General features: G+C 36.8%; 1 protein-coding gene across 2 annotated transcripts in view; it reads right to left on the bottom strand.

Annotated features, from left to right (window-relative positions):
• Positions 1 to 12,587, bottom strand: part of CTNNA2 (catenin alpha 2) — a 519,842-nt gene that overhangs the window by 389,607 nt on the left and 117,648 nt on the right. For both annotated transcript variants that reach the window (XM_063335103.1, XM_063335102.1), the window contains one exon: positions 2,310 to 2,476. In XM_063335103.1, coding sequence (XP_063191173.1) covers positions 2,310 to 2,476 — 167 coding nt within the window. The remainder of the gene's footprint in view (positions 1 to 2,309; positions 2,477 to 12,587) is intronic.

Genomic DNA, 12,587 nt, shown 5'->3' with positions numbered 1-12,587 from the left:
GGCATCTAATGAATTTAGAAAGGCACAATTATGTGCAGAACTTGCCTTTTTATCATTTGTGTTCCTCTAACTGTGTTTTCCTGCCAGTGAGAGAGGGTATTTTTATTTTGAGCTTTTACCTACTTGCTGTGGATTTACAAATTACAGTGCAGCACAGTAGCGAACCCACACATTCCTGTAGGAAAATATGTAATTCAAGCACAGAAATCCACAGTTGTTATGTTAGAAATTTTATACTAAGTCTGAGAGTTGCAAGCTACACCTTATTCAGAATCCACTTACCTCTTTTTTTACACTTAAAAAGACCAGTAGTTTTTTAAAGCTGAACTACCTGCCTGCCTTAACCATTAACAAAAATTTTAAAAGCGTCATTGTATTAACCAATTTGTTCTTGCAGGATTCCCAATAAAATATGAACATCTTTTTTCACATCAAGAAACATTTATACTAAACTACCTGAAACTTTCATCTTTAACTTGTTTGTAATGACAAGCACAGGCATTACATCTGATACACGTTTTTGTAAGTCCTTCCAGCCTCCTATTAAATAAAATTACTAGAGAATTTGGTACAGATTCCACTCTGATAATCAGATTTTGAAAGATGTTGATCCTACTCTATCATGTCAGTCTTAATTTACACCTGTCTTTGAATGTTACCTTTGAGTCAATACAAGAGCTGCCTCTTCATCAATTTTGTAAAATATAAACACTTCTTCTTTCCTAGTAATTCAATTTGTGTTCATCTAAAATTTTTATTTATAAAACACTAAGATAAAATAATTTACACTGTCAGTCCTCAGAAACAAATCATCCTTTTTAAACTGAAAACAAATAATAAAATTTAAGGTTTGTAAGTTGAATTTTGCTAAAAACAACCGGAGATGTCTAGCTTCTTAGAAACAGGATTCATAATAAAATCTGATAAATGCAGAGTGTCAAATGACATTGCCATACACTGTCCTTGCAAAGCTAGGGTGCAAACTGTCAAAGTAAATACACCCACTTATAAAACAGTATTCGACATCTGTGTTTTAAATAATGGAGCCCATTGCTGTAACAGAAGGAAAAAGACTCAGATGCAAGAACAATATTTCTCATATTGAAAGACCTTGAATTTGAATTTTAATCATAAGGTTTAGAAAAATCTGTTGTTAATAATACTAAATTTTTCATCTCACTAGCAAAGGATTATTTGAATTACAGTTGCATGGAGTATTATTGTGGGGAAAAATTAAAAGCATATTCGAGAGAGACAATGCTTACACTGCACGTAATCAGAGCCACGTGCTGACAATTACAAGAGCAGCATTCTGTTCATTAGAGCGGAGCTCACTAGAATCTGTTCAGAAAAATCTGCCTTTTTCATTATGAAAACTGTTTTCAAACTATTTAGCTTATCTGCACAGTTTGCAAATCAGAGGGTTCTCATTGTTTGTCCAGAACATAATATCATTGTACAGTTACACTGTTAAAAAGACAAATTTAAAAATAAAAATAAAAATAAAATACTTTTTGGACAGTTATTTAAAAGAAATAACTCTCCATCTCCTCTGCTAAACTCACACATGCACTCTGCTGGCTTTAAATATTCTGTATATGAGTTTCTGCAACATGTTATTTTGTTTCAGAGGTTTTTGTTTGTTTATGCAATAAAAGTGAAGAAGTCCAATAACTAGGAAAAAAAAATTACATTTCCCATTATCACCTGCAAAGTCTTTTAATATTCCTATCTAAAAACCTGAATCGTGGCAGCCAAAAGTGAATACAAATCCATACCAAACTATCTGGTGACATTTAATACCTCTTAATTCTATTTTTCCTCTTTGATGACTGATTAGACCCTTGTACTATTGTCTCACTCCAACTTAAAGATTCAGTCTCCTGATACATCCAAAAGTTGTGCAGAGGGAAAAAAAAAGAAAAAGACTAACTGTAGTACCTAAACTCTGCCACAAGATAGCAGTACTTTACAAGCACTGAGTTAGTAAACCGTCTGCGTAACAGGCAAGGCGAGTTAAGTAAATGCATCTGTTCAGTTCACAGCTGCTTAATAGCAATACTAGTCCAGGCATTGAAGTTATCTGATAATTTTTACTTTAAGTCTCTGAAAAGTTATTTATGTAAAATTAGAAAATTAATAAGAAGTAGAACAGTAGAAGTGTGTTATCTCCTACTTCTTGTTCATCACTTTAAGAAAAAACAGTGAAACAGAGAAAGAAACCCAAAGTGGCATCCATTACTTATTTGTTCCCTATTTTTCTACACATAAAACATGCAAAAAGAATATATAATTTTAAAAATGCATACAATTTTCAGATGTGATAGAAGCCTCATGACATCAGCCATATCAGCCAGGATGAGTAAGCGGGTGACAGCAGATAGCAAGGCACGAGCAGCCCGCACCATGGTGCCCCGTTTCACTGAGGAGCATGGGTCGTCAGCAAACTCCGAAGAGGCAATTCTCATTGTTTCTCCTAGAATTGAAAAAAAAAAAAAAAATTGTAATTAAAGGTAAGTTTTATACTTGTACTTTTTTTCCAAAAAGTATAAACTCCTCATTAATTAAACTACCTGCTGTCAGGAAAAAAATAATGGCTTAGATACTGAATATTGAATTGCTCGGGAGAAATATTTTTTTTTTAAACATGTGCAGCAACTCCCTCAGTACTCTCCACCTTTTTTTCTTTATTTCCCAACTGTTCTTCTTCTAGAGCAGTCACCTGCTAAAAACTAAAAAGGAAACCGAAACAGCAAATGCAAGCAGCACAAAATAAGAAAAAGTGCAGTGTGTGTTACAGAAATACAGAACTCCCCTGCACTGGTAGGGAGGATCCAACAGAGCATCCCAACAGTATCATCCCAACTGCATCACTACAAATCTGCCTTCAAACTGCCGCCTTCTCCTTCACTCCTGCTCCTCAGTCCTCATTTTCTTGCTCAGATACTTACTCTGCTCTCCTCCACCTAGAAGAGCTATCACTCCTATTAAAGACTTTTTTTTTCTCCAATCATAGAATCATTTAGGTAGGAAAAGACCCTTAAGACCATCAAGTCCAACTGTAAACCTAATACTGCCAAGTCCACCACTAAACTATGTGCCTAAGCACCACATCTACACATCTTGTAAATACCTCCAGGGATGGAGACTCAACCACTTCCCTGGGCAGCCTGTTCCAATGCTTGATAACCCTTTCAGTGAGGAATCTTTTCCTAATATCCAATCTAAACCTCCCCTGGTGCAATTTGAGGCCATTTCCTCTTGTCCTATCACTAATTACTTGGGAAAAGAGACCAAGCCCCATCTCACTACAGCCTCCTTTCTCGTAGTTCTAGAGACTGATATCTTAATAAATACAGAGCCACAATCTTGAAAACTGTTGTGAACTAAAAGAACGTTAATCTAGGCAACAGGGAAAACATGCATGACATGCTGTCTACCTTCATCCTTTTAGGAAATGGGAGATCACGCCACCTTACTTCTAAACAGCTTCAGCTGAAAAATAGTGAAGTGAAAATGCATCATCTCCCTTCTTAATTCAAGAAATGGGAAAAACAACTATGCATTGCAAAATAGAAATTTAGAGATGATACTATTAATCCAATCTATGAGGAAATCACTTCTGTATTTTGAAGGGCTTCCATAGACTATGGAAAACAACCCATTGCAGAAACCTCTAAACCCAGATCACAGGCGCTCACTGTCTCTGTGGTCAGAAGTAACTTAGCCATATCTGCACAGTGTCATGTACCAGCTGATGGGTCTTGCTCAGAGATAGTTCTAATCAGGTAAGACTGTGCCACACTGATGACTCAGTTCCAACTCCAAGCTCCAAGTTCCAGGCTAGCGTAGCCTGTGTAGGGCTGCCTTGCTGTTATGCAGCTTTACTAACTTCAGACCACCTTGGACATCTCCAAATTGTGTTGCGTTCTACTGTGTAGACTTGTTAAAAGCATTTAAAATAAGCTAGCCCAGCTACGGAATACAATCCCATCGATATATTACCTGGAATTACGTTGTGGCTGTGCCAAGAAAAATCTGATTTTTAAGCTTTCTTTATACTATTATCCTTTGCTGAAAGAAGGCTCTGTATGCAAGTTGTTTGTTTTTTTTTTTAATTCAGCATTCTCTAAATTCATCATAAACTTTCAGCAGTATTTAAGTTTGTTATGACCTTCTTTTCAAACCACAATTTTATTTATCCATATAATAAAAAATTATTTCTGTGCAGCTGAAGTAAAAAGTTTATTTTAATTTTCCCCTGTCTTGCTCCTATACTGCCTGAAAACCCACTCCATCCTATTTTCTCCATGATGCTTTCAATCTCTGGCAGAAACAGCATGTGCTCTGCCTTATCAGGACTCTACACATGGGTTGCCCAACCAGCCAGTCAGTGTCAAAGACAAGGTTGAATTGCACTCGCCTTGCTCTTGGTGTGAACACAAGTCTGAGTTTCTATTGCATTTTCTTCTCTCTCCAGTTGCTGGGGTTTTTTTAACTTTTTTTAATTCTGTTTCCCTATTTTTGCATAGGTTGAAACTGGACAACACTTTAAATGTATTAGGAGTTACCAACAGATCAATACTTACACAAGCCTCATTTCCCTAGGAAATCAGGCTGAAAGAGGAGCAAAGACCATTTTGAATGAGATTTTATATTAACCTAAACATTCCTATTATTAAAAATAAATAAATAAATCATGTTTGTCTCCAGTGTAGAAACTCAGAAAGAAAGTACTTCTAATGTGAAATCGAAGCATATTTATATTGCTTTTAAGACTATTATAGCAACATTCAAAATAAAAAAAAATCCCATATGGCATAACTTCCTATAACACAATGCAAATAGTGGAGAAGAGACTTAAGAAAGCCCCAGTGAATAATTTCCATCAGAACTCTTTTCCTTATTATATTACCATTAGGACTGCATGTTCTTAGTATAATTTGTGTGCAGTGTATCTCGGATGACAAACTGATAATATGAAATTTCAGTAGCAAAATTCAAATGCCTCAGTTCTAAGGCTGCATACTTTTCTTAGATTGCCATAAGGTTGCCTAAACTCTCAAAAGACTTCTTAAAAGATGAGGAACAAACAATCATTGTCAGATAAAGAGACAACAAAACAAATTTCTAAACATGCTTAAATGTTATATTGCTCAGTATCACAGAGTCAAAGTTCTATGTACCTGGTCTCTGCAGAGAAACAACAAGGTTTCTGCAGAGGAGGACCACAGTTCGCTGTACCTCCATTGCCGTGCATTTTACCTGTGTGCCAAAAATCACTGAAGTGAGGAGCAAGGAACTCGGAGGCCACAAAGATTTTTCTGAAACGTACTTTAAATCAAACAGTTATTGGAAAAAATTATCAACAATTCTTGGCTGTGTGCTAAAAATTAGGAATGACATTTCCACTATTATTATTATTAGTTTCATTATTAGTTTTATTATTATTGTTAGTTTTATTAGGTTTATTATCAAGTCAGTGACTCAAAATATTCCCTGTAAAAGGAGAGTCTAAGAGCGACCACGGGATAGCTTAGTCCAGCACGTGGGCAAGGGTTAGATTCGAATTTCCTAACCTAGGAATTCGATCCAATATGTGGATGACTGGATTCATCTAATCAGCGTAACAACTAGGAGTGCATCATCTTCTGTTCAGATACTTATTAAAGGAAACCAATTATCACAGCTCCTTGTAGAAAGTCTGATGCACTATTAAAGCATATCTAAGTGATGTAACCCAAGGGGAAACATACAATAGTATGAAAACTCCAGCAAGGCTTTCTGGTATTTACGCTCTAAGTTAGATTCAGTTGAGATGGAAGTGATTCTGAGCATCCAGCTACAAAACTTTCATATCTAAAAGCACTTGAACTTTAGGTATATCCAAGATGAAATGGCAGTCAAAGAAAGCTTTGGGTTTTGGAATCAGGCACCAACAAATTGTTTAACTTCCATTTTGGTACTGATGAGATTTTACATTTTTCTGCCAAATTACCAGTCTGTAGCTTCAGATAAATATTAATACTGAACTGTGAAATAAAGAAATAATATTTGGTAATTGGACAGCAGCACTGGAAAGAAAGCAGGAAAATAATTTCCTTAGGCTTGACTATCCAAGGAGATACACTAACAAATATACTTGAAAGTTAAATCTGGTGGACAGAGGGAAAATACATGGAGTGTCAAAACAACAATTTAAAATGCTTGACTTAATTATTTTATGTTATGAATCTAAAGTTAGGTGAAATAAATCTTCTTCAAAATAATTAAGTAGAAAGTATTAAATAGACATAAACAAATAAGGAAATTAAAAAAGCATTAATATAGAAGTTCATAACACGTTTTTTAAACCCTATAAATAATTAGTAATTCACAAATTAAAATCTAATAATCTAGAAATCCAGCCATTTTGGGGGAGGAAGGACTGTCTGTCTTGCCAACTGACATGTTTTTATCCTTGTACATCAATAGTATCAAACCACTCTTCAGCCAAAGGTATTGTTGGAGTTACAGCTAGTCAAATTATTTTTCAGAGAAACCTTTTTATCTAGAAAAAGCCAACACTACTTTCAGTTATCCATTTCTTTCCAAATTCATTTAAAGTTATCCTGTAATCTAAATTAATTACTTTCAGTGAAAATTAGGTCAAGGCAAGAAACACAGACATCTTGAGTCATCAGGTCTGCTTCCTTGCCACTGCAGACAGTCATGTCATAATAAAATTAATAATAATCTTAATATGATAATAACCACACTCACAAACTTATCAAGCTTCCAACTCAGAAACAGCTCAGACATTTAACCCCAATTAATCCTACTGGAAGTAGGAAACTCATTCCAAAATGAACTCCAGAATCTGACAGGCTTTTTTTCATTAGAGACACTTTAATTCCATAATCACTGTATTTGTAGATAATTTATACCCATTTCTTCTCATGCCCCATTTGTCCTTCAATTTAAGTACGTATTCTTCTTCCACTGTGTTTCCTATTGTCCCTTTTTCACTTCATGCATTTTTGCGATGAGCCGTGACAGTTTAAGGTAGTACTTCAGTCTCCTCTTATTGCATAGAATATCCATTCCTATAATCATTTCAGCAGCCCTATGAAACAATTATATTTCTGGAATACGTGTGATAAGATCTGCATTTTTCTAGGTGATATAATTCACACCGATGGGAAACAATACACTTGATACCTTGCAGCAGTCATATACCTTTTTTTTGTTAGACAAATAGCGTCAGCCATTTTCTCACTAAGACCCACATACTAAATTCTTTGGCACCTCATATTGAGAAAAAAGTGTGCATTTGATTTACATTGTGTAAAGGAGGAGTCTTAGTTGGGTTAGAAAGTGGAGAAAGCCCCTACTAGCCACATTAAGAAATGTTCATCATAAGAAGAAAAGAAAACAAAAAACCCATCCAAACCAACCAAACAAAAAAACCCCAAACACTAAAACAACTGCCCTTTGTCCCCCCCCCTTCCTCCCCAAAAAAAACCCCAAACCTGAAAACAAACAACAACCTTAACACTGAAATCCAGCTTAATTCCTGAATTGTAGTGATTACTGGTAGAACTGCTGCTTGTGTGAAATTAGGACTCATGGCCGGACAACATTTCATGCACTTAGATCCATTTTGGATGGGGGTGTTAAAGTTTTTTATTTCTTTTAGAATTTTTATCTTTTTGCCTAATGCAGCCCTGGTTACCACTGGCCACCTTTGCAGCGTTGCCAGCAGGTCAAGGGATGTGATCCTTCCTCTCTACTCAGCACTGGTGAGGACACACCTGGAGCACTGTTTGCAGTTCTGGGTTCCCCCGTACAAGAGAGATATGGACATACTGGAGAGAGCCCAATGAAGAGCCACAAAGATGATGGACTGCAGCATCTTTCCTATGAAAAAAGGCCGAGAGCTGGGACTGTTCTGCCTGGAGAAGAGAAGGCTCAGGGGGGATATTACCAATGTATATAAGTAACTGAAGGGAGGGTGCAAAGAGGATGGAGCTGAGCTCTTTCCGGTGATGCCCAGTGACAGGACAAGGGGCAATGAGGATAAACTGAAATACAGGAGGCTCCCTCTGAACATCAGGAAACACTTTTTTACTCTGAGGTTGCCCTGAATGGTTGCGGATTCTCCATCCTTGGAGATATTCAAAAGCCACCTGGGCAAAGTCCTGGGCAACCAGCTCTAGGTCAGACTGCTTGAGCAGGACGGTTAGACCAGATGACTTCCAGAGGTCCCTTCCAGCTTCACCCATTCTATGATTCTGTGAATCTGATAACAGCCGTGCAACAAGCCACTTTCCTGCACTTGAGTAATGACTAGAAGATGTGTCCAAAGTTATTTAGGTTCTGGGATCTCATCAGCTTGAGAAGGTTCAGACCTACAGCCATCATCTCTCACTATCAACCCAGTTAGCTTGCTCTGACGGGATTTAACTGGGAGACCTACTCTATATATCCTTCCTTGAAGGGTAATGCAAGATTAGATTTAGTCATACTCAGTCACTTTCTCCTAACAAAGTGACCACCTAGCAATGGAGTTTTTTAGACCTGATTCTCAAAAAAAGACCCTTTTCCCTTAGATCTTCAAACTAAGATGTCATTTCATCTTGGATATAAAATTCATGCACTCATATAGGAGCAGTTAAAGGTGTCTTTACATGTATTTAACAAGAATCATGTACATATATAAGTGACTTGGTAATCTGTGTAAGGTAATTCAAGTACTACAAGCTTAAATTTTGCAAAAAGGTATAAACAGATGATTACAAAGGTCACCAAAATTCTGAGTGATTCAGTATAACTTAAAAACTGAACATGCCAAAAAGCAAACGTCAAAAGGGCAAAAGGAATGTACAACCCACTACACGTCTCATGCTGAATCCTATTGTGGTGGTTTTAGCTGGGACAGTGTCAATTTTTTTCATAGTAGTTTTGGATTTGTGCTGCAAACAGTGCTGATAATACAGGGAGGTTTTAGTTATTGCTGAGCAGTGCTTACACAGAGTCAAGGCCTTTTCTGCCCCTCACACTGATCCACCAGTGAGTGGGCCAGGAATCACAAAAAGTTGGGAGCAGACACAGCTGGGACAGCTGACCCCAACTGACCAAAGGGATATCCCATATCATGTGATGTCATGATCAGTACATGAAGCTGGGGGAAGAAGAAGGAAGGGAGGACGTTCGCAGTGATGGTGTTTGTCTTCCCAAGTAACCGTGATGGAGATGGCTGAAAACCTGCCTGCCAATGGGAAGCAGTGAACAAATTCCTTGTTTTGCTTTGCTTGCGTGGCTTTTGCTTTACTTATTATTTACTTATTAAACTGTCTTTATCTCAACTCACAAGTTTTCTCACTTTTACCCTTCTGATTCTCTCTCTCATCCCACCGGGCAGGGGAATGTGTGAGCAGCTGTATGGTGCTTAGTTGCTGTCTGGGGCTAAACCACACCACCTATTCAAATTTCTATTCATCATTAAAGTCTTAAAACAGCCTCAAACAACTGGAATGTGATTACTGCATATTGAAAGTGAAAATCAACATAAGGGGAAAAAAAAGAGCAGAAAATCAGATGAAGTCAACAAATTATACATTTTTTTCTTATAATTTTATATACATATATATAAATATTCAAAAACTATATATAGACACACATCCATTTGAAATTTTATATTTTCTGAATATATTTCCAGAAAATGTTAGGCTGATTGTTTTCTATTTTTTACTGAAAATATTTGTATTATACCAGTATCTATGGAAAGTTTTAATAAACAACAGAAATGTGTAAGTATTCCATGATTTCTTAGACAGATACACACACAAAAATATATGTCCATCTCTATGCATGTATATCAAAGGGAAATTAAAAGATGATGACATGATTTTTTTTCAAACAATAAACAACCTGCAAGTGTAACTGACAAAAAGCAACCATGCTGTTTTCATAAACGTGGGTTTTCATAGGATTTAATTTATAAACAAATATTCTGATAAAAACCTGTTTAAAAATATCAGTGTGGCCACATTAAGTGGAGTAACAGATTACTAATAATTGCAAAAATAATAACCAGGCTAAATAACCAGCTTTTAGTGGTAAGACTTGTCTTTGGGGATCTCAGGCCCCTGAGAGCAATAGGAAAGAAGGCAAGCTGGCTTACCCCTGGTTAGGGAACATTTAAATAGCCTGGATGTGCCTAAGTCATAGAATTATAGAATCATTTAGGTTGGAAAAGACCTTCAAGATCATCGAGTCTAACTGTAAACCTAACACTGCCAAGTCCATGACTAAACAGTGTCTCTAAGCACCGTATCATCATGTGTTTTAAGTATCTCCAGGGATGGTGACTCAACCACTTCCCTGGGCAGCCACAACTGTTTTGACCTACTCAAAGCATTAAATGGAAAGCAGAGCTCTAAATCTGAGGAAAGTGCCTCAAAATAAAGAGGGACAATTTGTAGAGAAACACTGGAAAAGCTACAAGAACTGTTCTGAATCACTCTTAGTTTGAATCTAACAACAGTAAAGAAATGTTTTCTCCAAAAGTAAAGCTAAAAGTCTTCCATGGCAGTACGCTCTAAATGAGCCAATGAGCCCTGATGTCCATAAGCCCTGATGGAGTGCACCCACAGATACCAAGGGAGCTGCCCCAGTTCACTTTCAATTATCTTTGAAAGATCATGTTAACTGACTGGGGTATCTTCCTGAAGACTGGAAGAAAGCAAATGTCATTCTTTCTTTGAAAAGGGAAAGAAAGTGGATCTGGAGAGCAACAGGTCAGTCAGCCTCACCTCGATCCCTGGAAAATAGATGGAGCAAATACTCCTGGAAGCCATTTCCAAATTTACGAAGGAAAGAAAGGTGACTGGGAATAGTCAGCATTAATTTATGAAGGGGAAACCACGCCCAGTCAATCTGATAGCCTTCTACAATGAGATGACAAGGGGACTCATAGAATGGTTTGGATTGCAAGGGACCTTTTAAGATCACCTAGTCCAACCTCCCTGCTGTGGGCAGGGACATCTTTTACTTGATCAAAGCCCTGTCCAACCTGACCTTGAACACAAGGAGAGCAGGGGCTGTTGCATATCTCTACTTTACTAAGAGTTTTCACACTATCTCCCAGAACATCCTTGTAGAGAAACTGAAGAAGTGTGAGCTTGCCAAGTGGATAGTGAGATGCATTGAAAATTGGCCAAACTGGTGGTCTCACCCAGTTGTGATCAGTGTCATGAAGTCCATCTGGAGGCAGGTCACTAATGGAATGTTCCATGGATCAATGCTGGAGCCAAGACTGTTTAACCTCCTCATTAATGACACAGATGATGAGTTCCATGTCTTCAAAAAAGCAATTCCTACTTTAGTCTAGTGCATGTTGCTGGGGATTGCATACAGGAAAAAAGAGTAAAGGGAGGGCTGAGAGGTACCAGTGTTGATCACTGGCACATTTTTTGGTAGGGGTGCATAAACATATTGTGTTGAGCTACTAGAACTTTTAGAATCATAAGCAAAGTTAAAGGTAGGCATCTACCTATTAAGAAAGGAAGCTCTTAATGTTTAATCCATTGAGGAAATGCCATTTTTCCAAAGCCTTGAAGTGTTTATTAAGGGATAGAAGACAGTGGGCACAAAGCAGCAATCTAGAGAACAGCTATGATCAATAGGGGATGCTGACGGTGCTCCAAGCACCTAGAAATAATTAAGGAAACAATGACAGCTTGAGTGTATGTACCATTCCTGAACAATTATCAAATGGAAGAAATTAATAAAGCTATGGTTTAATTAATCCATCTCTTGTAGATTTTGTCTTTTGTTCTACGTGTCCAAGATTAAAAAGATGTGACAACTGATCCATGACCTAATTAAAGTATTTTAGAGTGCTTTGCTTGTATTTAGAGCCAAAGCATTCTTATGAAGCTATTCTAAATTAAAATAATGTATAGACACAAACTGAGCTGCAGATTCCGTATGGAACAGTGTTCATGATAATAAAAGATAATATGATAAATTGGAATAACCAGTAATTGCTAATAGGGTATATTTAAATAATGTAAGCATGTTTTTAATCCTTTCCTCATAGATGCTGTCTTGCTATTAAAACAAACAAAACAAAACCGTCCAGGATACAAAGATCTGCAATTTTATCTCCCTTGGACTTGTCTAGAAACCCATCAAATAGAGTAGGACCACTTACTGCCCATTCCAGTATACTTGTCAACTGTCAAGTTTTTGATCCAGGAATAATGGACTAAATCTGATCTTCAATGGTTCATTTCTCACTGTCTATATTCATCCTACCTTCATAAGCATATTGATTATTTATCCCATATCTTAAAATACCATTTTTTTATTTACAGTACTTTAAAATCCATTCTCCATAAATGAAAATAGTTTATTTCAGTAGCAATCTCTATTTGACGTTGTACTATCATTTGTTAAAATTTGGGAAGTAATTTGTAGAGTATTTTCATACTGAAGAATGCGGCATACTTCCTAAATATAAATATGCATTAAAAATGCTATTCAGTATTCCCAAAGCTTCACACGTATGGCTTTTAAATCTTCTTCTCCCCTTCCCTATT

Source organism: Chroicocephalus ridibundus, chromosome 5, assembly GCF_963924245.1.
Source record: "Chroicocephalus ridibundus chromosome 5, bChrRid1.1, whole genome shotgun sequence".
Taxonomy (NCBI): Eukaryota; Metazoa; Chordata; class Aves; order Charadriiformes; family Laridae; genus Chroicocephalus; species Chroicocephalus ridibundus.
The sequence above is the reverse complement of the archived record's forward strand: the minus strand, read 5'-3'. Positions and strand labels throughout refer to the sequence as shown.